Raw genomic sequence first — 25,461 nt, 5'->3', positions numbered from 1 at the left:
CCATCATGTTCACCCAAGGCTGGCTGTAAAAGTAATATGAACACAGAATCCAAGTGACATGTGCTGTATCTGTCAGAAGAGGATACAAGAAACAGTTCTCATTTGCTTCACAATTAAAAATAACTTTGTAAACATGGTCCAAGTGCTGCAAGGGTTTTATTAACATAACAAGACATTTTTTAAAGTTTTAGCTAAACTTAAAGGACCCAAAAACCTACTGATTACAACTCCAAAGATGTATGTGATGTAGGTTGAATATGGATGCTTGGAAAGAATGCATAAGCAGCATGTAGCATTATGGTTGTACAACCAGCACGTGACTTAAGTATACACAGAGCATCATACATGATAATATTGAAGGGACCAACAATCTTCCTAGCATCGCTGCATACGATGCAAAGGTAACACAGAAACTTAGTTTCTCCCTTTAGAAGAAGCACAAAGTCTGAGAAGGACTAATATAGTGGATTTTCCCCTTTTAGAGAAGGACAAGACAAACATATTTATAAATATACATATATGGGGGGGTGTAAAAGATCACCTTATCCTTTCTAAAGCAACCATGCATCCTTTTTAAAATAAACATATGCACATATATGTATATTACAGACACATGCCTGTATCAGAGGAAACAGATGCAACCATAACCCTGTTCAAAGTACAGCAGATCCTGTGCACAAGCACAGAAACTATTACAAATGAATTTCCTTAGTGGCACACATTGCACTCTAAAGACACATTAGCCAAACAGTAACAAACATACTGTAACAGCTTTCATTAGAGTGTTTCTACTGACTTTATAACCTTGAGACAGGAGGTTTTCAAATAAAAAAGGGAATTTTTCTTTACCCAAGACTCAATTACATCCCAGATTCTATCAAAACAAGATTTGCATCATTTAAATTCCAGAAGTCTCAGTTCCACAGTGATTCTGCTTTTGGATGTACTTGCTCAGTTTGTCCAGTACCCACAATAAGATGACAAAGTAATTACCCATCCATGAAATTTCAAGGCTTTTGATAATCTTTGCACCCCTAGGAAGGTGATGAAACAAATCTGGAAACCCTTTCTTCCAAGTACATAAAGGACAAGAAAGCAACCAGGAAGGGTGAGCCTGGATTCACAAAGAGGAAGTCATGTGTGATCACCCTGAGAGCCTTCACAATGAAGTGACTGGCTTCATTGGGATGGGACAGCAAATGGATATTGTCTTTTGACACAGTGTCCTACACAATCCTCACAGAAAAGCTGATGAAGAATTGCAGATTGCAAAGTGGACTGAAAACTGCCTAGATAGCCAGACCCAGAAGGTGGTAATCAAGGCCATGAAATCCAGATGGAGATCAATATCTAGCAATGTACATCATGGGTCAACACCAGGTCCAATTCTGTTCAATATCTTCATTAACAATCTCAACAATAGGGCAGAATGGACCCTTAGCAAGTCTGCAGATGAAACAAAACAGGAAGGAGGGGCTGATATGCTAGATGGTTGTGCCAGAGGTGCAACACACTGGAAAAATGGGCTGACAGGAACCTCATTAAGTCCAACAAGGGAAAGTGCAAAGTCCTGCATCTGCAGAGGAACAGCCCCAGGCACCAGCTCAAGTCAGGCATAATCTCAGGATGACCATGTGGAAAGCAGCTTTGCAAAGAACCTGGGGGCCCTGGTGGACATGAAGTCCACCATTAGCCAAGAACATGCCCTTGCAGCAAAGAAGGCTACTGGTATCCTGGGCTGCACTAGGAAGAGTGCTGCCAGCAGGTGGAGGGAGGTGATCCTGCCCCTTTTAGCACTGGTGAGGCCTCATCTGGAGTGCTGTGTCCAGGTCTGGGCTCCCCAGTACACAAGATATATGAATGTGCTGCAGAGTCCAACAAATGGTCAAGAATATAATTAAGGGGCTGATGAGAGAGGGGTGAGAGCTGGGCTGGGATTGTTCAGCCTAGAGAAGACTCAGGGGGGATCTTATCAATGTATATAACTACCTGAACAGAAGGTGCAAAGAGGACAGAGCCAGGCTCTTTTCAGTGGTGCCCAGTGCCAGGACAAGAGGCAGTGGCACAAACTGAAAAATCAGAAAACACTTTTTCCACTGAAAAGTGAAGGTGACTAAGCACTGACAGAAGCTGTCCAGACAGGTTGTAGAGTCTCCACTCTTGGAGATATTCAAAAGCTGCCTGGACATGGTTTTGGGCAATGGGGTTTAGGTGACTATCTGAGTAGAGGAGTTGGACCAGATGACCTGAAGAGGTCCTTTCCAACTTCAACACCTCTGTGAGTCTGTGAACACATAACGAGAAGTCATTCAGTAAATTCATAGAGCAATGCACAGGGAGCACATTCATTTTTACCTACTGATGGATATCTGATTTTTCAGATTAAGAGTATTTTAGGAGATAGGCTTTTATGTAAAGCACAAATTTATTTAATTTTCCTGGCAACTATTTTCCTTATACATTGTCTTCCAAAGAGCTCTGCATGACAGCTTACATAACTCTTAATGCATCTGACAATTAGACAGACTGATTTCAGAAATTTCCTGCTCCCATATTTAGACTTACAGTTCACTGATCAGTTCTAAATTGTTTTATCTTAAGGTAACATGAACTAAAGGCAAGACTAGATGCAAAAAGGGAGGCTTTGTTCTCAAAGTCATTAAAATTTGTCAACTGGCATTCCAAATGTTTTCACCTTCACAGAATTATTATAGAATGGTTTGGGTTGAAAGGAGACCTTGAAGATCATCTCATCACAACCCCACTGCTGTGGGCAGGGACCAGGTAGTTCAGAGCCCCATTCAACCTGGCCTTGAACACCTTCAGGGATGGGGCAACCTGTTCCACCTTAGCTTATAGCATGAATGAAAAGCTATTTGAGATTATTACACCTTATAATAACAATTTAGAAACTTTTAATACAAAACTCAAAACCGCAATAATTCACTGGTTCAAACATGACATTTGATTTTAGGAAAACACTGCTCCCAGTTTTCTCTCTCAAAATATATGATTTCTTTGTTGTCCTACTTAGCACAATAATTGTATTGAGTAAATTTAGTATAAATTTAATATAAAGCCAAAAATGAGATCACGCAGGCATACCAAAGAAATACTTTAACCTCAAGTAATTTCACAACATGGATCAAAATGTCAAGGTATACAAGCTTACTCAGGAGTTTACATTTTTACTCTCTTAACCAAATCTGATGTTGTTCAAGAGTTTAATTTGTAATCTAGGGACCAATCTCAGCCTTGTGCCAAAGGATCTTTTTCCCCAGGGTTGCTCAGGAATAAAGAGATCCAAAGACAGACCATTCTCAACTTCTAGCTCTAGAATGGGGCATCGCTTACAACTCAATGTTGACCTGTCAGTCTGTCCTGTGCAGGACCAAGAGCTGGACTCAATGATCTTTGTAGGTCCCTTCCAACCCAGGATATTCTGTGATTCTCAGGATACATGGAGAAGTGCTATAGCTTATCCCCTGCAAAAGGCTGAGAAACCTCTGTGAGAAGAGGGCAACCAGAGGTAGCCTCTTTCTGTCACAAAACTCACTCCCAGAACTCTGTTAAGATCCAAGCAAGAAAAATTATATACAGGAATAGTACATTTACAGTACACCACTTATGTAATAGACACTTTCACATACAAAGAGTCTGTACTATACCTATTTTCAGCAGGCATGGCCCCGTAAGTGAGGGAGCATGACACACAGCCTTACAATTCATGGAGAATGCCTGTGGTATAGATCTCAACCTTTAAGTCAATTCGGGTAAAATTTCTTCTATTGACAGCTTCAGGATTTTACATAGTAATGGGAAGTTAAAGCACAGGTCTTCAAAAAGATTCCACTACACAACACAGTCTAACAAATATGAAGAGTTTGAAGAAGAAAAATGTCTTCATTATCTAAGTTAAGGCTCCAATAACTGGCAAGACCTCAGCTGAACCCCATCCTAATTAACCTACTATAAATTAAAAGTAAAAACAACACTCAGATTTAGCTTAGTCTTTCACAGAAAAATCCTAAATCAATGAATGTAACAAAAGACCAAATGCATCATTTTTCCTTAAACTACTAGTTTGAGAGACTCCATTTATAGAATGATCTAAGTGCCTTTCCAAAAAGTTTGAGAAAACTTATGACCACATAGAAGCAGATATTTTCACTTGATCCCAATCCTTCTCATACATGTGAATACTGCCCTATATGGCAGAGCAGTCTACAACTTTCTCCTGAGGGGAAGAGGAGGGACAGGCTCTTATCTGTTCTCAGTGGTGACCAGTTATAAGACCCGAGGAAATGGCCTGATGTTGTGTCAGAGGAGGTTTAGGTTGGATATTAAAACAAAGGTTCTTCACCCAGACGGTGGTTGGGCACTGGAACAGGCTCCCCAGGGAAGTGATCACAGCACCAGGCCTGACAGAGTTTAAGAAGCATTTGGATGATACTTTCAGGCACATGGTGTGACTCTTGGGGATGGTCCTGTGCAGGGCCAGGAGCTGGACTCGATGCTTCTTGTGGGTTCCTTCCAACTCAGCATATTCTGTGATTCTGTAATATTTTTCCTTAGGATCCTAAGTAGTGATATTTTCAACCATCATTTTATCTTTGTAATGAACTTCATTCACTGCAATAAATGTAGTATCCCATATGACACAAAAAGCATAGGTAAGAATTTCATGGATCGGCATCAATTCTATCTAAATACATTGTTGGGCAAATGCATGTGAATTAGAATACTTGAAGCATATACATGGTAAAGAGTTATCATTTAATTATGGTTGTAAATGGCTAACAAATGGATATTAAATCAACTGTGCATTAAGACCACTGATGTATTTGTTTCCAGGTGACTAATTTCTTTTGGAGCCCATTCTTCCTCTACCTAAAGACAGGAATTGTCTCCAGCAACAACTAAAGGGAGCAGTAAGCTGCAAAGAGTTGTTACATTCTGTAAGGGGTAGGAAACCACTGATCCTTCATTTTAGAAGCAAGACACAGTGATTGACATGGTTTTGATAAAAATGTTGAGCATGAATGACAAGCCTAAAGAAAGAGCATGGTATTAGAGAAAAAGCAATCTGTTTCAAGACAGTTATCCGATCTAGCTGTTTTTCTGGCTGTTCTGCTCCAGTGCCAGGTCAAAATTCTTTCTTACCTCCAAGAATGCTGCTCTTTCTTGTGAGCTTTTAGTGCATCCCATCATACAGTGGGATCACTCACAAGCATGGCTGTTTCCCCGACTCATTCCAGGCAATGGGCACATCATTTGAAAACAACTTGAAGAGCCCCATTACTTCAGTGCACACCTTCTCAGAGTCCCGGTATGGTGCTATTACCATGCCACACTTCACAGTACACATCAGTTCCCTCCAGCCCCAAAACACAAAGACCAGATAATATTATAGAGCAGTTGACAAAAATGATCATTACCTGCTTTCTTCAAAAAGAAAGAAGTCAAAATCCCAGAGCATGCAGGCAGTAGGATTCTTCTGTTGGCCAACAACAATATATCAAGCATTATCAAAGCATAGTAGCAGGTTAATAACAGGAAAAACAATTCATACGTGTAAAACAGGAGAAACAAGAGAACCTGTAGGACTGGGCAAGTTTTAAGTGACAGAATAAGCAGCAGCATATGGGACTCCAAATCCCAAGACCAAGCAGGTGGACTGCTCAACGGACTATGTACAGCCTGAGTGCAGTTGTTACAAGTGACCGCACTCCCGTGGTATCAACTATGTGTTCCAAGGCTGTCACACCGCAGTAACAAGGCAAGGTCAGGCACATTTTCCTAGAATGCTCTCTAGAACTGCAAGACCCTTGCCCCTTGGTCAGTCTTCCAGACTCTACTCACACTATTGGCTGTGACAATTTGACCATGAGACACTAAACTAAAAAGCTCATAATGGCACAAAGAAACCTAATGTTGTAAGCTTGATTTTATACTAAACAAGAGATACCTCACTGAAATTAGGAGTGAGGATTGGATTCCCAGTGCCACTTACAGCTCAATTTCCATCATATGGCTACTGACCCTGAAAATGTACAGAAACCCCATGTAAATGCTGGGATGTTCTGAATACTGCTGAAAATGAAAAAAGCAAGCCTAAATATTAAATATGAATTGTAAATATGAGTAAAATCACAGTACAGTCCCACTGACTGCTGTAAAATCAGTGACTGTGATACAGTCTTAAACATTTGGCAAATGGAGTAATTATCATACTTAGAACATTTTCCTGATTCATTCTATTGTCCTCTGATCGTGAGAAGAGAAGGAACTTTCAAGAACAGGATAACAAATTTGAACATATGCCATATGCTTAACCCAGCTATTCATCCAATTTTGTTTAATTCTTGCTATTTATACACTAAATGGAAAATCAACTTTTAATCTTCCACAGCTTGGTATCTACCATATGGACATACTCTCCATCTACAAAAATTAAATAAAAAAAAAAAAAAATCAGGGCCTGTTACTCAACTAAACTCAAAAGGCTTCATAGTAGCATTTGCTAGACAAGAGTCTGCATAACAGACACAAACTCCATACTGCATTTCACAGTAGCTAATTCTAACATCTTGCCTGTTAATGAACAGTAATAATTTCATGGATTTATATGGCAGAAATCATGTTTATTACATGGCTTAAACAAATTGCATCAGGGTTAAAAAAATAAGAATTCTTAAGGGTAATAACTGCCTCTGGTCCTTTACAGTGAAAGACTCAAGATGCTGCCATTAAAAAGCCAATCCTTCCCAGGAATAATGCTGTAGCAACCAGGTAGCAGTATCAGTAGTGCTGAGATTAGGCTTGGTACTGAAGGATTTTACAAACATCTTGAAGGAAGCTAAATATCATGTTATCAACATGCTAACAGCATTAAGTACATAATATAACAATATATGATTATATTATATAACTATCTCGAAAATCCATTTATATTTAAAAAAAACCCCCACCATTTATTTTAATTTTGATAAGTATGCTACATCTGATTATTTCCCTGAAATTTACTGGAGAAAGTTAAACAAACAAACAAAAAGTTTACAAACTTACAGAAAAGGGTTTCCCTAAACAAAACCTGTATGAATAATAAGAATCAAACTACAGCACCAACCTGTCCCAGAGAAAAAAAAAATGCAGGTTTAATCTATGTAGGCATATCTATGGGTAAGCTTTGTATTTGACTAATTTGCTAATATAGTTAATATCTACTCAGCAGAGACTTGAAGTAGGTAAATATTTCAACATCTTGTTTTCCTTCTCTTCAGCTACTTATTTATAAGCAAAGGACTTGGTTATTCTATTTTTTAAGCAAGCCAGTATTAGTAGCTTCACTTCTAGCTAAAGGGACCGCCCCATGCAAAATAGTTCAAAGCATATACCAAGGTTTAAAGCAAACATTGTGGGAACTTCATGATGTACTGTATAAATACAGAATGTGCTAACAATTTTAATTTGTTCCAAGTTACTAGATAGCACTTTCTACATGCAAAATTCAATGGATATCTTGCTGAAAGATATTGTAGCAGGTACTGCAAAATGAAGTATCAAAACACATTCCTGGATAAAAATACATGTAATTCAGAATAACATATTCACTTTGCACTAGTTGTTCCAGAGTAAAATTCACTTTCTTCTGAAATAACAACTCCATTCAGAAACTGTTAATGAAGACCGTTTCATCATTAATTTTTTTAGGCATTTCTCTTTGTAGCATTTACTGCCTCTAATACCCATGTAAAACTACATAGCTTCTAATCATACATCAGCACCTTACTACGTTTATCGATCAAGCAGCACTCAGAAAATAAAAAATAAAAATAGAAGGGTAATCCAGACACTTATGGTTTATTAGAAAAAGAATCTGCAATTTTTTTGGGATTCTTACCATGAAGGTCAAAAAAACAGGAACAAACATTATCTGTGGATAAACTCACTGTAAACCAAATACAGACACAATGACACTGGAAAGGAAAAATGAGGAACTTCACAGTGTTATTTATCAACTTCCCTTTCATAAATAAATGGCTCCAGCCTACAATACAGTCAACCCACATCTGCACTAATATTAAATATTCACAACAGAACTTGCTACTTTTACTTCAATGCTTCTTAATCCTTAATTTTTGTAAGATGTCAGCAAAAGTCAGCATATGGAAGAACCTACCTAAGCACTGTTCTTGTAAATTCAATAGTAACCAGTGAAGGTCACTGTATTCCTAAAACGTGTTTGACACCAGCTGATGATGAGGTTTATTGAGTGTTAAAGGCATCCTGCATTGCCATTACTAATCCTGACTCTTCTGTCAATCCACTTAAATCTCTTCCCTTCCACCTCAGTACAGAATCCCACCATAAAAAGAAAAGACAGTTGCTTTTTGGCACACCATGTCACGTGCATCTTGAATCACTAAGTTCAGCATTACAGTATTTTTTTCCTACCCTACAGTCAGCAGTTATTTAAATACTAATTTAGATTCTATTATTTTTAACATATCATATCATTGTGTCTCACTCCGTAAACCACTTCATTTTTATAATCATTTCTCAGAGCTCTCTATGTGTTTTAATATAAGGTCTGCAGAAAAAACAGGAAGTAAAAACACCTTAAACTTATACTGCTTTCTAAAATACTTAACTCCCTACTCCAGTCAATTTCTAAATAAAGAAGAAAGTGGCTAAGACATTGAGCACAAAACACTTTCAAACAGATGTATTTTTATTGAATTTATTTTATATTTAACACACTTTTTTCGATGTTTCAAAGTTCTTCACTTTTTTTATTCTGCAATACTCATCACAATGTTTCTTGCCTACAATAAAAAGCAATTAGTTCATTTTTAACTTCTCAACTGATTATTTTTCCCCCATTTAAATAAAAAGCACTCAGCAATTATGACTGTGCCCCTCTGTCAGAAAAGTAACACCGGAATAATGCCTATACACTCAGTAACAGGTACTGAAAATTCTTTTCCAGGTTTAGGAACCTATGATTTGGTAAAGTGACTTTTGGAACCTATGATTTGGTAAAGTGACTTTTCAATATTTTACATAAATCACCACTGTAGAACTCAGGCACTTTGATGCTTAGGTAACTACTTGCACTGCTTGTCATACTCTTAAGCCAGTCACTGTAAACCAGCTGAAGTCCATGATTTTGAAGAACTTGCAGGTACTCTCTAAATCTTACGCTACATAAAAACATTGCATTAATGACTACTTACATTGTTACCTCACTGTTTGTCAACTTTACCTGAAATTTTTGAAATGCCAAGACAATGAAATATATACCAAAGTAAAGGGACCAGAGGAACTGTTGAAATGCAGGCACTGCAGTGTCAGAGAAAGCTCTGCATTAACTGCAAGTGCTGCACAGAAACCAGTAGCAGAAGTTCTGCTGTTCCATGGAGCCTGTAAATGCACTGAAGTAGCATACTTAAGGCTGAACTAATTGAACTAGTATTGTACTGAACTGGTACATTAAAAGGTCTATGGATGCACAGTACCCAGATTAAATTGATACAGATGTTGGATGATGAAAAGCCACACAACTGACAGTCCTGATACAGATGCCAGACAAGTGGGAAGTTTTAAGGTAAAAGTAGTAGCTTGGAAAGCAAAAAGTAGAACTGAACTACATTTCTGACTGCAGTGAAAAACATTGTAATAGGAATTACACACATGACAGAAAGAGAAAAATAATAATGTAAACAGACAAAAATCCAGAACTAGAGGTTAACAAACACCTAATTGTTGAGTACAGAAACAGTACTGATCATATAGAGCTCACTAAGCAAGTAAGTTGCATGCAAGTAGAAATGATGATTGTGGAATGTCTCTGACCACAGAGAGGTCCCGAGATAAACAAGCAAAAAAAACCCCAATAACTCCTTCCCACCCCTGCCCCTAAAACAAAAGTACATCTTGGAAGGTGTCTGTGCCCTACCTTTGATCATGCTTTCTTATTTTTGCTCAGTGACCAATTCTACACACACAAACAAAACCAATAAGCACATCCTAAATTGTACCTCTCATAATAAGTCTTTTAGACCAGTTATTTACAAGACTGCTAATTTCTATTAACACCTGCAAAATATAAACCCATGGTAGTATTTCAACATGTAAATTACTAGCTACATTTGAATTGCAGACAATCCAGTCTTGTACTACTCTTAAAAATGACATCCATCTTTCCAAGCCTTTAAGCCCTATTTACTTACCTCACAACAACCATAAGATTCTCCTAGAAAGCCTATTAGACCACGACTGAAGTCCAGGTTAACACTGATACTGTAACACTAGGATTTTACACCATTTCATTAGGTAATGCTTTTTGTGTTTTATTTATTGTTTCCATTTATACCCGTGCCTGCACCTCTGTGTTGAGATCGTGACTTCCTATATTGTTCATAAAACTAAAAAATACATTACAGGATATAGACAAAATACAACTAATACACAAAAAAAGGTCTCGGAACACATTAAAACCAACTGCTGAACCATGATTAAGTCTGAACTCTTGTGAGTTTGCCATGATGCACGAACAAAAAGAGCATGAAGTTTTACATGCCTAACTGACCAAAGTAGCCCACAACACTGAACCCTCTCTCCTGTCCCTCCACTCCTTCCTAGAGAGAACCTCTTCAAACACCAGGAAGCTGTCTGACAGACAAAAGAAGCTTTCGGTCACTTGAAACAAACAACATAGTATATTTAAAGAGGACATACTGATGTCTCCTACATTTCCTAATATTGCATTGCTTTGGGGTTTTTGTTTGTTTGTGTTTTTTCTTTTGGTGGGTGGAAGGAAGATGCTTTCTCAAAAATAACTTCAAGAAACAATCTACGTCCAAAACTTGTAAGATTTGGAAAATTACAGTAAAAATTTTCTTCAAAGAAACTAGGGGTATCAAAGGGGGGGGGGGGCATTAAGCTACTTTGCCTAACAATGCTGAATAAAACAGCCTGCAGGCATCCTCCTGCCATGACCATCTATTATTAACAAGCACATTGCTACAACACAATACAAATAAATACAAGGGAGCCCCACAGCCTGAGGAGATACACCAGCAACCAGCGGTGTCATTTTCTAGATGCACTTACCTTATAACAGACAAAATGTAACAAAGTGGGTAAAACAAGGAGGCTTAGGAAAGTAACAGGAAAGGAAAGGCTGCCAGGAAAGTTAATGTGAAATATACCGAGATGTGTGTATTACTATTGTTCCAGATGATACTGCAATTTGTAAAGAATTTCTAAAACCACAGTTCTTGGAACCTCTTGCTGACATGAATACTTAAGACCTAGGATAACCATATTTTTCTCCAAAAACACAACTTAGTGCAGAATCACAAGTATGGTAGAGTCCAAAAATAATCATGCAACCAAATCACGCTTCCCATTACCCAATCTCAACTATTTCTCAATTTTGATGTGTTAAAATGTACACACATACCAAGGACGACAAAACCAAGATGACCAAGTGATTCAGGCATAGAAAAATAAAATCTCTACAGTCTACAAAAAGCTATTTCCTTCTCTTTTGCAGATCAGAATTTAGGTATTCCAGTTAATAGCATAAATGCATTAAATGTGAAAAGTTCACAGAATTTTTTTTAGCTGTAGTTTCTCATAAAATATTATCTTGAAGCTAGTTATATGGCAACATCCCTTTCATCATCAGATACCCCTTTAAATACATAGTTTGCCTACTTGCTAATTTATGGCCTTTGCCCTGTCTGTCCCCAACCATTCCTCCTTTCTCACAAAGGAGGAAAAGTAGTACGTCACACAATCAAAAAAATGATAAAATTATTGTGATGCTATATCCCTACTATTTAAATTTCAGCAAACACTACCTGAAACACTAGGCTTTTGCTTTTTTTTTTTTTGTTAGACATCATAAATTTAAACTTTGCTGGTTTCAACGAATAATTAAATTTTCAAAAAGTGCAGGTAATTAAGACTACCAAAATTAAAATTGAGTAAGAAGTCAGTAATTACAGACTGCATGTATTTTACCAGATCTGCAAGGGACTCTAATTAAACACATATTAATTGCCCTAATCTTCTTAGGCAAGTAATAAATTGGAAGAGCTGATTAATGCACTGGATTTAGTTCAGCTTGTTAAATCTGACACCCTGGCAAAGGAAGACTATCTTGAAAAGCTCTTTTAGCTAAGTAATTGGAATTTTACTCTCAGTAATTTGCCGTTCCATAATAAGAGCTATTTAGTATATTGACTCTTCACCAGTGTTTTTTTTAAATACACACTAGTTATATTTAAACAGTACCATTATGCTGCTCATAAAGATTATGAAAAATTATGAACTTTGACCTTTACTGTCCATCAAAAGTCACTTTCACTCTGAACACAAATTAGTATATTTCCTTGTATGTTATAAATCCTAATTAATTTTAATTCTAGAAGCTGCTAATAACATTTTAGAAAGTCCATACGGACACATTAAGTCCTCTATACAATTCATAAAGCCAGCAACTAAACCAGTTTTCAATATTAAATAACTGCTGATGACTGCTGGAATGCAATGAATGGAATTGGATAATGGAGCTCATTATCCAATGAGCTTCAATTTTTCCTCTCCTTTTTACCTATTTACATAAACACTTCTGCACATACACTTACTGGTACTCAGTCACCTGACAAGGGAGCAAAACATTTTTGAAATAGCCATAAAGCAGTATCAGTCAGTAAAAAAAACAAATAAAGAAGTTTGGAATTTTGGAATTTTAAAGGTCTGATTTCTCTCCAACACCGTTGCTTACTTCTAGATTGTAACATGGAAAGATGCATGAAGTTTTACTTAAAAATAAGCAGATGTAGACTAACAGAAGAAAAAAACTCCCATGCTAAGGAAAAAAGCAGCAAGTACAGAACAGGACATCAGAAACCTTCACTTTCAAAAAATGTTTTGAAATATTCCACAAAACTTGAACAGCTTTTCATACGTCCTAGATAAATGTGGGAGTGTATGAAGCCTTTCGTATGAAGTATCTCAGAAAGTCATATGTGTTCTAAATCAAGTTTCAGTTTGAAAAAAAAAGTCCTAAACATAAAAATATCTCTGCCTTCAAATTTTTATTTTGTACTCCTCAGAGCTGACATTTCATATTTCTCCTCTAGAACCTATAACCTCCAGTATCTACATTTAAGATCTGTTACTCTTCTGTTAGCAAAAAATAATGTTCATACATCTCAAAAATGAGTCACAGTGAACCTAAAATGTGTCCTTTGTTCCTTAAGGAGTCAGCCAGACATGCATTTTAAGCAGCAACAAGATTTTCACAACTGAGCTATAATGCTTATTATAAGCAAATACAAAAAAAGCTGATCAGATAATGCTAGAGGATGGGTAAGTCATGAAAGGAGATATTAAGGTACCTCAAAGAACTACTGTTAAACTTGGATGTCTCAAATACTTCCTACCCATTCTTCATGATACAGGATGATTTACTGCTTATTACTGAGGTTCCCAGCACAGGAAGGACATTGACCTGTTAGAGCAGGTTGAGAGGAAAGCACCAAGATAATTAGATGGATGGAGCACCTCTCCTACAGGGATTGAGAGAATTGGGTTTGTTCAGCCTGGAGAAGAGAAGGCTTTGAGGTGACCTAATTGCATCCTTCCAGTACCTAACGGAAGCCTCCAAGGAAGATGGAGAGACACTATTTACAAGAGCATGTAAATAGTGACAGGATAAGGGGGAATGGTTTCAAATTGAAAGAGAGTAGATTTAGACTAGATATTAGGAAAAAATTCTTTACTGTGAGGGTGGTGAGGCACTGGAACAGGTTGCCCAGAGGAACTGTGGATCCCCCATCCCTGGAAGTGTTCAAGGTAGGTTGGATGGGGCTCCCAGTAACTTGGTCTAGTGGAAAGTGTCCCTGCCCATGGCATGGAACTAGACTATCTTTAAGGTCCCTTCCAACCCAGGCCATTCCATGACTGGATAAACAGCTGGCACTCAATTTCAACTCTCATCCTCAGCAGTCTTACGAAGGAAACAGTACTTTACCTTCATGATTATGAGTGTATAAGTGCTATATTCTTTTTCCATTGGCTGTCTACTACTTACAACAAAAGGGTTTGGGCCTATGCCTGAGGCTCCCATGTACTATTACAAGAAGTCATCAATAGCAAATCAATTCCAACTACTTTCCAGTTGATGGCATTAAGCATTTAAAGATCTGTTAGACTCATTAGCTGTAGGTAGGTTATGACAAGAAATTCCACACCTGAACTTGAGGTCTCTAATACAAAGACCTTCAAGGCTTATAAAGAGATATATGATGAGAAAAGCCCTCAAATTTCAGGATTTGCACCACTGAAAGCAAAGAAGAACCGGAATTCTAGACAAACTCAACTTCCTAACACAGTGTCAGTTTAGCACTGCCAAACATCAACTTAAGTCTGAACTATGACAAATACTCAGTTTGTGACTTGCCTTTTGGTCCAAAAGATGCTGAGTTCTGTCTTGCTTGAGAGAACCAAACAAAAACTGGAAAAGCAGAACTCTGTCAGAACTCTGTATTTTTTTGTACAATTTGTTTGCATTTTTGTAACACATCACCAAAAAAAAAAAATCTAAATCCCAAATCAAATTCTGGAAATAATAAAAATATTTTAGATAGAGTGATGAGCTAAATACACAGATTCTAGAAGTAAAAGGGAACACACAGCATGACCAGTCAGTCATTAAGATCATTAATTAAGACTTATTAATGTTTAGTTTCAGTTCATACAATATAATCTGGTAAACTGAAATTCTGTTAAATGCTAAAATGTACATTTTTTAAAGCAAATTAAAGACTGTAGAGACCTAGTTTTCTCCCCTACAGACTTTCTAACAAAACAAGCCACAACCCCAAACCATTGGTTTTTTGTGACAAAAATCATTTTACATCTATCTTCTAGGCACTTCTCAACCATCTTTCTTCATATTTATGCAGGCAATACAAAACTTCAGCATTTCCTGTCAACATTAAAACCTAAAATCCTGACAAGCACATGACAAAGTCTTATATTTGAAGATGCTATGTATTTAAATTTTCATGATATCACACTTTCCAAATGTTACAAGCATACAAATCAAATGAATGTTCTTACTCTTGCCAAAGAGCTTTCTAGAAAAAAAAAAGAACACCTACAAGATTTCCAGTTTTTATTGACTTCTCTCTCCTTTCCTACACATTTCTGAACTTCACATTCTTTTGACCCTTGAAATTGAAACCTAGGAAAAAATGCTGAAGAGATTTCCATGAAATTCTTCAATGTTTCCCACGTAATATCTGTAAGCTGTAGAGACTGATAATGAACTACCATTCTCCTCTCTAAAACTTCTTCAGGATGTCTCTGCGCTCCAAATAGACATGTAATCTATACTAAAAGTTCTTCTGAAATACATGCTTCTGTTATTACCTAAACATTTCAGGTCTTATTGTTATTATAACAGTAGAAAGAAAAGACTTCTCTATATTTTACCTTAATTAAGCTTGTTCTTAAAAAAAGGTGAAAATTGTAAGACTTAAATTTCATTTTTCCCCCCATACGTCACATTCAAGACACCTATCATTTTAAAAAGGTATAATTATTACATTATTCAAAAAAATTTGGCAAATCTTCTGAATTTTAGTCATTTTCATCATTGTTCTTCTTAAGACATTTTTTTTAAGTCTTTTTGTTTTGGGTAACTGGTGAATAACAAGATGATACTTAGGCATAATTCAGAATTCCATGCCAATACATAATCTTCTTAGTTTCAGCAGATTTAATGAAGTAAAGCAAGGTAAACAGTTGTAATATTTCCTAGATCACGCATCACACAAGACTTGTGTACAGACCAGAATCTTCCCTCCAGTTTTTCAGGTTCACACATATAGACGGGTAAGTAGTGTCAGACAGAGATGCAACAATAATCCTGAAATATCTAATAACAAGAGTACTGAATGCTGGGCTGCATCAAAAGGAGTGTAGCCAGCAGGTCAAAGGAGATGATTCTCCCCCTCTATTCTGCTCTTGTGAGACCCCACCTGGAGTACAGCAAACAGGTCTGGCGTCCCCAACATAAGAAGCACACAGAACTGTTGGAGCAAGTCCAGAGGAGGGCCATGAAGTTGGTAAGAGGACTGGAGCATCTCCCCTACAAAGACAGGCTGAGAAAGTTGGGGCTGTTCAGTCTGGGGAAGAGAAGGTTGCGTGGAGACCTCTCAGCAACCTTCCAGTACCTGAAGGGGGCCTACAGGGAAGCAGGAGAGGGACTCTTCATCAGGAACTGTAGTGATAGAACAAGAAGAAAGAGGTATAAATTGAAAGAGGGAAAATTTAGGTTAGATTAGGAAGAAATTCTTTATTGTGAGGGTGGTTAGACACTGGAACAGCTTGCCTAAGGAGGTTGTGGATGCTCACCCCCTACCCTGACAGTGTTCGAACCCAGATGACACACTGTACAAAGATATCAGAGACTACAAACCATATTAGCTTCTACTCCACCTGCAAGATGTTTCCTCAACAGACAGCTGCAGATACATTACCTTCAAAAATACATGGAAAAAAATTCCCTTCCCAAAGGTGGGATTCAAAGAATAAATGTGGCAGATACCAAACAATTTCATTAAATGCACTACTGCAAGACACCCTTTTACAATGAGAAGGATCATAAGAGAAACTAAAGGGAAGGGACAAAATTAGTTATCAGTAACAAGGCAAAGAAAACTGTTGTTTGTCAAATGACTTGCAAATTAAGATTTCTTGTAGACTGTGGTCTGACTGCTTTGAAATACTGTAAAATGAAAACAATTAATTGCTTGCAGCCACATAATTTCAACAGGGAAGAATATTAGAAATACTAGAAACAGAGTCTACAAATTCATAGTAAAACTTTCACTTTGCATCAGAATGTTACATTTACACTGTTTGGACCCAACAACCCATTGTAAACTTACTTTTGTATTACATTCTGTAAGCTGAGCATCATACCCAATTCACTCTTCATCTTTTCTCTGTTGACACGGCACTCAGCCAAATAGCGGAGAGCCTAAAAAAAGAGGATCACAGCAAATCAGTAATACCTCCAGTACATTAGAAGTCATTTCTACTAGTGCATATCTCAAAAACATTCACAATAGCAGTTCTAGTAAGAAGAGAAAAAATTTTATCTACTGTGAACACTAAAAAATTATTTTATTCTTATAAATACATTGAAAGCATAGAATATCTAATCTAAGAGAAAAGGCTGAGAGACTGGGTTTGCTTATACTGGCTGAGAGTCTAAGGGACAATCTAACAGCTATCTACAGCTACACAAGAAGCCTTCACGAAGATGATGAAGCCCAACTTTCCTCTACAGCAGCAGACAATGCAACAAGGGGGAGCAGCTACAAATTGTAGTTTGAGAAGTTTAAATCAGATACTACCTTTGAAGGTACTACAACACTGGAACACATGACCTAGTGGAACTGCAGAATCAACGAGACAAAGCTACAACTGACCTGACTGAGTGCTGGTGACAGTCCCAATTCAAGCAGGAAGTTGAAGTCAATGACTTCCAGAAGTCCCTTCCAACAAACATTTTTGTGACCTGAGATCTAAAGTAATTTTTATACATGATGCTTCTAATATAATTTCCATCAATTCTATCAACTTCCCCAGCACTAGAAAACTCAGCACCACCAAGTCTCTACTGTCCACAGAAAGAGGGCTACCACATGTGTAAGCTTTTGAAGATTAACTGCAGTATTCATCATATCATGAATAATCCATCACTCCGGGAACAGAATGCAAACAGCAGCAAGCTGCTTATCTTACCGTTACCTAAACGGGGTATTTACACTTATTTGTTGCCCAAAATTTTGTCTATTTGACTTTGAGGGTAGATTCTTTGCACAGTTTCACACTGCTGACCCCAGCTGGCACCAGTATATCTGTATGATCCTCCTAACATAACGCTCCCTTCCAGTTACAGTGTCAGTCCTTCTTTGCACGAGATATCTCTCTATAGTTTGTGCTGAAAAAGTTTTCTTAGAAGGAACTTCCAAAGGTGTTTTATTGATGCAGGTACAAGAACTGCACTTGCAAAATCCTGCAATACACAAATACAATGATTTATAAAAAGGGTTTTGTGATAGGTTTAGAAGTGCACCGATTCTTTAAATATAGTCATATAATAGCTATGCTGCTCGGTAACTGCTTTAAAAATAACAAGCTCCTTAATCCCTTCAGAAATAGAGAACTAATTGCTTGAGGTGTTTTTTTATCAAGTCATCTTCAGCACATATGAGGTAAAATTCACAAGACCATTTTATTGCCTTTTGAGAAACTCTGGCTGCTGTCTGGCATGATAAAAACTTTAGAAGTGATTTTTGTTATTTCCTGATGTGGATCAGTACCAATAGTTGCAGTCTATAAATGCTGTATATGCATTTATTATCTTACTTTTCAACTATGGGAAAATACCTAAATAATAGCTCTGAACTAACTTGCATGCTATGAAATGTATCCTTATTGGTGGAATAGGTTCCATATTTTTATTAGTCTCTGGCAATGTAGTAAGAGTACAATCCAGTTGGACAAAGAAAAACCTATTCCCTTAACAGCTGATTTTTTGAGTCAAAAACACAGGCAGTCTCTTTTCCATCTGTTACATACTCTTACCTCACACATGTAACTTCCATTAAAATAACACCAAATACAAAGTAGTGACACCAACTTAAGTGACACGACTTTTCAACATAAGGAAGTTCCTATTTCCCCTGCCCCCCATGGGAGATACAAAGGTCTGAACCTTCCAAGAAGTGAGATCATTTTTACTTATTAAATCCAGTATACTGAAAGCACAGGGAAGGTTACTGTTACGAACTTTGGCTCAACCTTTGTTCAGCTAAACACAAACCTATGTTACCTTTAAGGCTCACAAGTAAGTTTATCATACTCAACAGGAATATCTCCATACTTCAATACAGAACATACTGTTCTCAATTTTAATAACAGAAGGCATCTTTGATGGTTTTAAGTGAAATTTTAAGGTAGTTTCTTAACTTCAGAGTCCTATTTTTTAAAATTTTAGTCCAAATTTAAGAGGAAAAGAAAGCAGTATTGCCCAGCTTACTTGTGATCTTTTTAAATAAAATCATTCCAAAACTCTTAGCATTTGAAGTGTATCATAAAAAATTCCTGAAATCAAGATTAGAGAAAACTATAGAAAATATATATCACTTCTTGATCAGACAGAAGAAAAGACTGAGTTGTAACTGCACAGGGGGAGGAAAACACCTTCCCTGAAAGATTCTATAACATATCAAAAAAGTTAAATAGGCAATTATTATGATTCATAGAGATTATTATTATAATTTCACAGTTAGAGAAATCCCAGAACAGCATAATAAGAAATTGAAAATCAGTGCTGTATATCCTTTTATAAGATATAAACTTGATGAAAGATCATTACATTTAATGATTCCCATCCAAAGGGAAGCACCTTTTGACTAATGGGATGACTAGAAAAACAAAACCAAAAGACTTTTCAGAATAGAAAAATACAAAACACGAAATATAAAAAGTTATCAGTGAAGATATTAAAAGCTACAGAACCTAAGCAGTTCAAGAACTCATGAACACAAGGAGTCTGGGTAGCAGACCAAAGCATGTTTTCACAGTAAACTGATCCATTTCTCATTGCAGCCAGGGTCCTGGGATCTAGCATGGTCTCCTCTAAATCCCAATTTTTAATACACTCTAACCGTACGTTATTCCCAAATGGAACAACCCAGCTGTCCCCCATTCTCACCCACCGAGCTGTCCTTACAACACAACTTGAGTACTGTCTGGGGCTGTGGAACCACACTGCAAACTGCATTAGTACTCATCACTCTGACAAAGCCAGTCTTTTTTGCGTAGAGTTAGTTTTTGTAACATGAGCACAGACTGATTTCTGAATCTCATGCAGGCTGTGAGAATACACAGCCCAATGGAACAAAGGAAGGAAAAAGACATCCAAACAAGATCTTCTTTTAAGAACAGAACCTAAGGAAACCACACTGGAAAGAAAACCAATGCAACATATTCCCAACAGTAAACTCAAAGTTCTCTTACTGAAGAACATTATAATCTGACAAGTGCTAGAACAAGGTTAATATAAAAAACACCTAGCAGGATACAGGTTTTCTGAATTATGGGACCTTATTCCCGAAACCTGGAAGAATATCAGAGTCACTAAGGTAATTCCAAGAAGTCTACTAATATCTACTATGACAGCAACCCAAATGAAGAATAAAAAATCATGGTACAGAGATGTCTCAGTGACATAAAGAATAATGTTTACTTGCATGTAAAAGTCAGAGCTCATTGTTCTTTCACATTATTTACAATTCAATAAGGACATAAAAATGGAAAAAAAAAAAGAGCACCACATAAATTTCAGTAACTTAAAATCTTAAAAGTCTAATTTAATTCTTCAAATAACTCAATTTTGACTTTCATTTGTCTCACTTCTAAGCAATAAATGCACTTTAAATTAGTATTCAGATTCAGGATAAGAAACTGAGACTTCAGTGTTCATGACTTAGAATGAGAAGAAACAGATGAAAGCTGGAACAAGTTGTAGTAGATATCGATAGATTTTGGGTTGGCTGGTTCTTTGGGTTTTGAGAGGGTTTTGTTTGTTTTTAATAACATGAGGGTGGTCAAATGATAGAACAGGGTGCCAGAGAGGTTATTAAATCTCCATCCATCAAGGTGTTCAAAATCAAACAGGCACAGCCTTGAGCTGTGATTTTAGTGCACTTAATTTGGGCATGGGATTGTACTACATAACCTCTGGAGGTTGTTTCTAACTTAAATTACCCTATGACATGGGGTTTTTTTGTTTTTTACACCATGAATGTCAAATCACTGTGTGTATTTACCAAGCTCCATGACTACATCTTTAGAAAGAGATTTAAGGGTCCTTACCTCCCTCCACACAAAAAGTGAAATAGCTGTATTAGGGAAAAAATGCAAAGTGAATTAACATATTGAAAAGGTCAACCCTGGAATAACGTGTCATTGCTAAAAATTTTCTGAAATACATGTTTTTTAAAAAAACACATATAACAAATATCAACATAACATAAAGCCAGGTGGTTTTTTTTCCTCGTTTAACCAAACTGTTAAAACAGTTTTGCTTATAAACTGTTTGTTTAAACAACTTGTTTAACAAAGTTTGAAAATACCCTACCAACATACAAATTCATTCCCAGAGTACTTACTAGTAAAGCTGAATGAACAACTGGAGGGTTCGGATGGTCCAAAAACAGAATAAGACCTGGCAGGCATCCTTGATCCTGAACAATGGCCCGTCTGTTCAAGGGATCAGCTGCTAGATCTCGGAGCTGGTTAACTACAGAGAGGGCATCAGGCTCCTCACTCATAGCGGAATTCATTGTTTCTGCACCATGCATACAAAATACACCTGCTGGTAAAAAAACCTGTATTACTACCACCACAATACTTACCCTCAACTAAAACACAGATAAGAAAAAGAACAAAGGCATGGATTAGTTCTAAGCAAAAAAGTATGTAAGAAACAAGGACTAGAATTCATAAAACACGGATGGAATTGATCTTGAATGGATCTTAAAACTTGTAAACTAGAAATCTAAACTTCCTATGCAAGGAACAGGTATATTTGGTTAATAAGATTTTTATTTGTTTCTCATATGTTATTCCAGACCTGTCAGCCTCTATGAGAGCACATTTGTATTTTTTACACTATTGACAAATGTTTCCAGGAAATCCATAGTTTTTTCACAAGGCACCCTAGAAATCTGCAAACATACTTCTGTGTAAACACATGCAAATTCAGAACACGTATTTTCAGAGTAGCTTTGGCAATCCACAAATTTTAGACTAAAATCAAACAGAAAAGTCAGCAAAATACTAACATTTCATCAAGAACAGTGAACGTAAAACGTTACTCTGCACATACATATATATATATATATAAAATAACTACTGTAATGCCATACTCAAAGGCAAAAAGGGTTTTAGAGGCTGGGTTTGGGGTGGTTTTTTCCCTTTTCACTGTCAATACAAGAAGAGCAAGCAGGTCACGCCTCGATCCAGCTGAAGCCCAGGCCACCAGATCAATTTCAAAGGAGACACGTGTTAGCTTGAGAGTATTGGATTTCGCAGTTGTTTAATAATAACTACTTAACAAGCAACAAAAGCATAAGCTTACTCAGAGAAAATACTGTATCTTGGTGCAAAACACTAGTTTGTCTCCTCAGATTGATTATGTGTCTCTGAAACTACTAAACACTAACTGTGGTTCTGGTTGTTCCAAACTACCAGCTCATCCAAGTAACTTATTTTAAGGCATAAAAGTGCAAGTAAATAAATATGTCTTGGTAATTTGTTAAATATCTGGTTTCCGCGAATAGAAATAAAACAAATTAAATTTGTAACATCATTTTAACATCTCTTAGCATCATCTGTCAATCAACTACTACTGTATAAACATTATGTATAGTTTTTTCTCACCGAAGGTTGGCCTTTCAGCAACATAAATTAATCACACTCATCAAAAAAAAAAGGAGTCATAAACACGCGTTTGGATTATGATAATTTCTGACATTTTCACACAGAAAAAATACTGTTAATCTCCAAGCTACTGCTTCTTCCTTCAGGAAAGACAGCGCTAAAGTGAAAAGTACATGCCAATGATTAGTCTTCAGGGTATTTTTCTTGACTATCACAAGTCCAAGAGAGATTAACTGGGAGATACAGCAGCACAATCAACAGAAAAGTTTGTATTTCCAAAGAAAACAATTCTAAATTAAAAAAAAAAAAACAACAAAACCACCAACAAAACAAAAAACAAAGCAACTCTCTTTAATATTATTACTTTACAATGTTCACAAAGGAATTTATTCAAAACTTAAAAATCAAGTCAGTTGTGGAGCTGATGCCAACCAAAGTCTGAGTTCAAATTCTGCATTCCAAGCACCAGATCATCCCCACAACTCTTTCTATCCTGATCATCTTTTGCTTTCTAATCTTCTAAGAAAAAAAAAAAAAAAGAAACCAAATTTTACTCCCTCCTATCCCATTAGGCCACACTCATCTGAAGGGAACCTACAAGACAGCTGAAGATGAACTTTTTACAAGAGCATATAGTGATATGACAAGAAGGAATGACTTCAAACTGAAAGAGAGTAGGTTTAGATCAGATATGAGAAAGAAATCCTTTGCTGTGAGGATGGTGAGGCACTGAAACAGGTTGCCTAGAGAAGTTGTGGATGCCCCATCCCTATAAGTGTTCAAGGCCAGGTTGGATGGAGCTCTGAGTCTAGTGGAAGGTGTCCCTGCTCACAGCAGAGGGGTTGGAACCAGAGGACCTTTAAGGTCCCTTCCAATCCAAACCATTCTGTGGTTTTATGTTCTCCCAGACCCTTCTCCATCCCCCCTCAGCCACAACTGCGGGGATATCTTAAGTTCTCACCATGACCTGCAACAACCAATTTTATGAAAACTCGCTTCCTCCACCCCCGCCGGAGTTTTTTTATTAAAAACATTAAGCTGTTTTATAAGTTCTAAGAAGTTACTTAGAATTTAGGAGCCTGGCAGAGCAGTGAGCCAGGTGCTGGTTCATCTCCCCTCCTCGTAGCTCTGAGATCAAACCCCAGCACAAGCACCGCAGCTCTCTCTCTCTGCTGCTCTGTGCCCCCGTCGGAGTGGCCCCAGGGAGGCACCTCCGCAGCCCGCACCCGCTGCCAGCGCCCCCTGAGCGCCCGAGCCCACGGCCCGGCGGCGAACAGGCTCCGCAGCTCAGCTCCCGGGCCCCGCGCCCGCTGGAGGCTCAGCCCCGCAGGCCCCGGACACCGCGAGCTGCGGGAGCGCGGAGGGAGCCTCGGCCGGACCTGCCGCGCCCCCGCGGCCCTTCCCCGGTGCGGCCTGTTCCCCTCCCCGGCAGGGCCCTACCGTCGCAGAAGCAGTCCCCGGGCGGCAGAACAGCTCAGCCCCGCGCCCCCATGTCCCGCGGAGCGGCGCGGCCTGCGGAGAGCGGCGGTGAAGCCCGGAAAGAACAGCGGAATCAGCAACGGGAAGAGCGGCAGGACCAGACTCACCGCACCGCCCGCCGGGCCCGCTCTGACCCGGCACCGCGCAACACCACGCGGCGCGATTGGCCCAGGACCGCTAGCGGCTCTCCCCCAATCTCTGCGCGCTTTGCTCCTGGTGGGGCGCGATGTACGACGGGACTTATAGTCCGGAAGTAGTAGTCCTGACCACCCCACCCGACCGGCAGTAAGGGAGCGGCGGTCCCGCAGGTCCGTTTGAGTTTTTTTTCCATAGGCAGTCACCTCCAGAAGCTGATTTTACTGCTCAAGTAAAGCGTAGCGTGTACTGTAAAACAATATAATATGAACCACACCCGATGCTGCATGGGAGACGCAGTGCCGACTCCCCGCTTGGAAATCCGAAGCGGGTAGTCCCTACTCTATGAGACCCTGACAATTAAATTTGTTTTAAGATAGAATCAAGGAATCGTCAAGGCTGGAAAAACCCTCTAACAGCATCGGGTCCAACATCTGGATCCTTTATTGAAGCTTTTCACCTTATTTTGAAATGGTTGAGCAAAGTTCTCAGTAAAGTTTGTAAAGCTGGAAACACGCCCGAAGTAATCCTTAAATCAATTCAGCACGAGGAAACACCCCGAGCTCCCCTCTGACCCGCAACCCACCCAGCGCCCTCCGACTCCCAGCGGTACTTCCAACCGGGTTTTACTGGGACACAGCCGACACCACCCACGGAGCCCCGGGCGATGCCGCAGCCCGTCAGGCAGCGCCCTCGGCCCCCGCTGGGGAGCCGGGAACAGCCCTCAAACACGCACCGCAGCGCCGGCTCGGTGGAGACAAGGGAGGGCCGCTGCCCTTCCCCACCGCCTCGGAAACACAGAATGAATTAGCTTGGAAAAGGCCTCTGAGAGCACCGAGTCCAACCTATGACCGAACACCACCGTGTCACTAGACCACGGCACCGAGTGCCACATCCCGTCTTTTCTCAAACACCTCCAGGGACGGTGACTCTTTCCACCTCCTCAGGTAGCCCATTCCAAAGTTTAATCATCCTCTCTGTGAAGAAATTCCTCCTAGTGTCCAAACTCAACCTCTCCTGACACAGCTTGAGGCCACGTTCTCTCATCCTGTTATTAGTTGCCTGGCAAAAGAGACCGACCCCCAAGTGGCTATAACCTCCTCCCAGGTAGGTGTAGAAAGTACCAAGGTCAGCCCCGACCCTCCATGGGAGGACCAGGAACACCCTCCCTCCAGTGACGCTCCCAGAGCCCCGCCCCTATCGGATGGGTCCCGGTCACGTGACCTCGCGCTCCCCCGCCCCTGCCGGGTATTTCGCCTGACGGCGCAGCGCGCGCCAAGTCCCACCTCCCGCGGG

At 38.8% G+C, this 25,461-nt stretch overlaps 1 protein-coding gene across 2 annotated transcripts in view; it reads right to left on the bottom strand.

Moving 5' to 3' along the window:
* The window catches only part of ARMC1 (armadillo repeat containing 1), a 34,793-nt gene extending 10,553 nt beyond the window's left edge, over positions 1 to 24,240 (bottom strand). The window contains exons 1-3 of one of the 2 annotated variants that reach the window (XM_064651892.1): positions 23,992 to 24,240; positions 21,279 to 21,484; positions 16,980 to 17,071 (exon numbers count right to left, since the gene is read on the bottom strand). In XM_064651892.1, the coding sequence (XP_064507962.1) occupies positions 16,980 to 17,071; positions 21,279 to 21,470 (284 nt within the window). In that variant the 5' untranslated portion in view covers positions 21,471 to 21,484; positions 23,992 to 24,240. The remainder of the gene's footprint in view (positions 1 to 16,979; positions 17,072 to 21,278; positions 21,485 to 23,991) is intronic. The other variant, XM_064651884.1, reaches the window with a different exon arrangement.
* Positions 24,241 to 25,461: the final 1,221 nt, after the last annotated feature.

The sequence above is a fragment of the Pseudopipra pipra genome, chromosome 1, assembly GCF_036250125.1.
Source record: "Pseudopipra pipra isolate bDixPip1 chromosome 1, bDixPip1.hap1, whole genome shotgun sequence".
Classification (NCBI taxonomy): domain Eukaryota; kingdom Metazoa; phylum Chordata; class Aves; order Passeriformes; family Pipridae; genus Pseudopipra; species Pseudopipra pipra.
The sequence above is the reverse complement of the archived record's forward strand: the minus strand, read 5'-3'. Positions and strand labels throughout refer to the sequence as shown.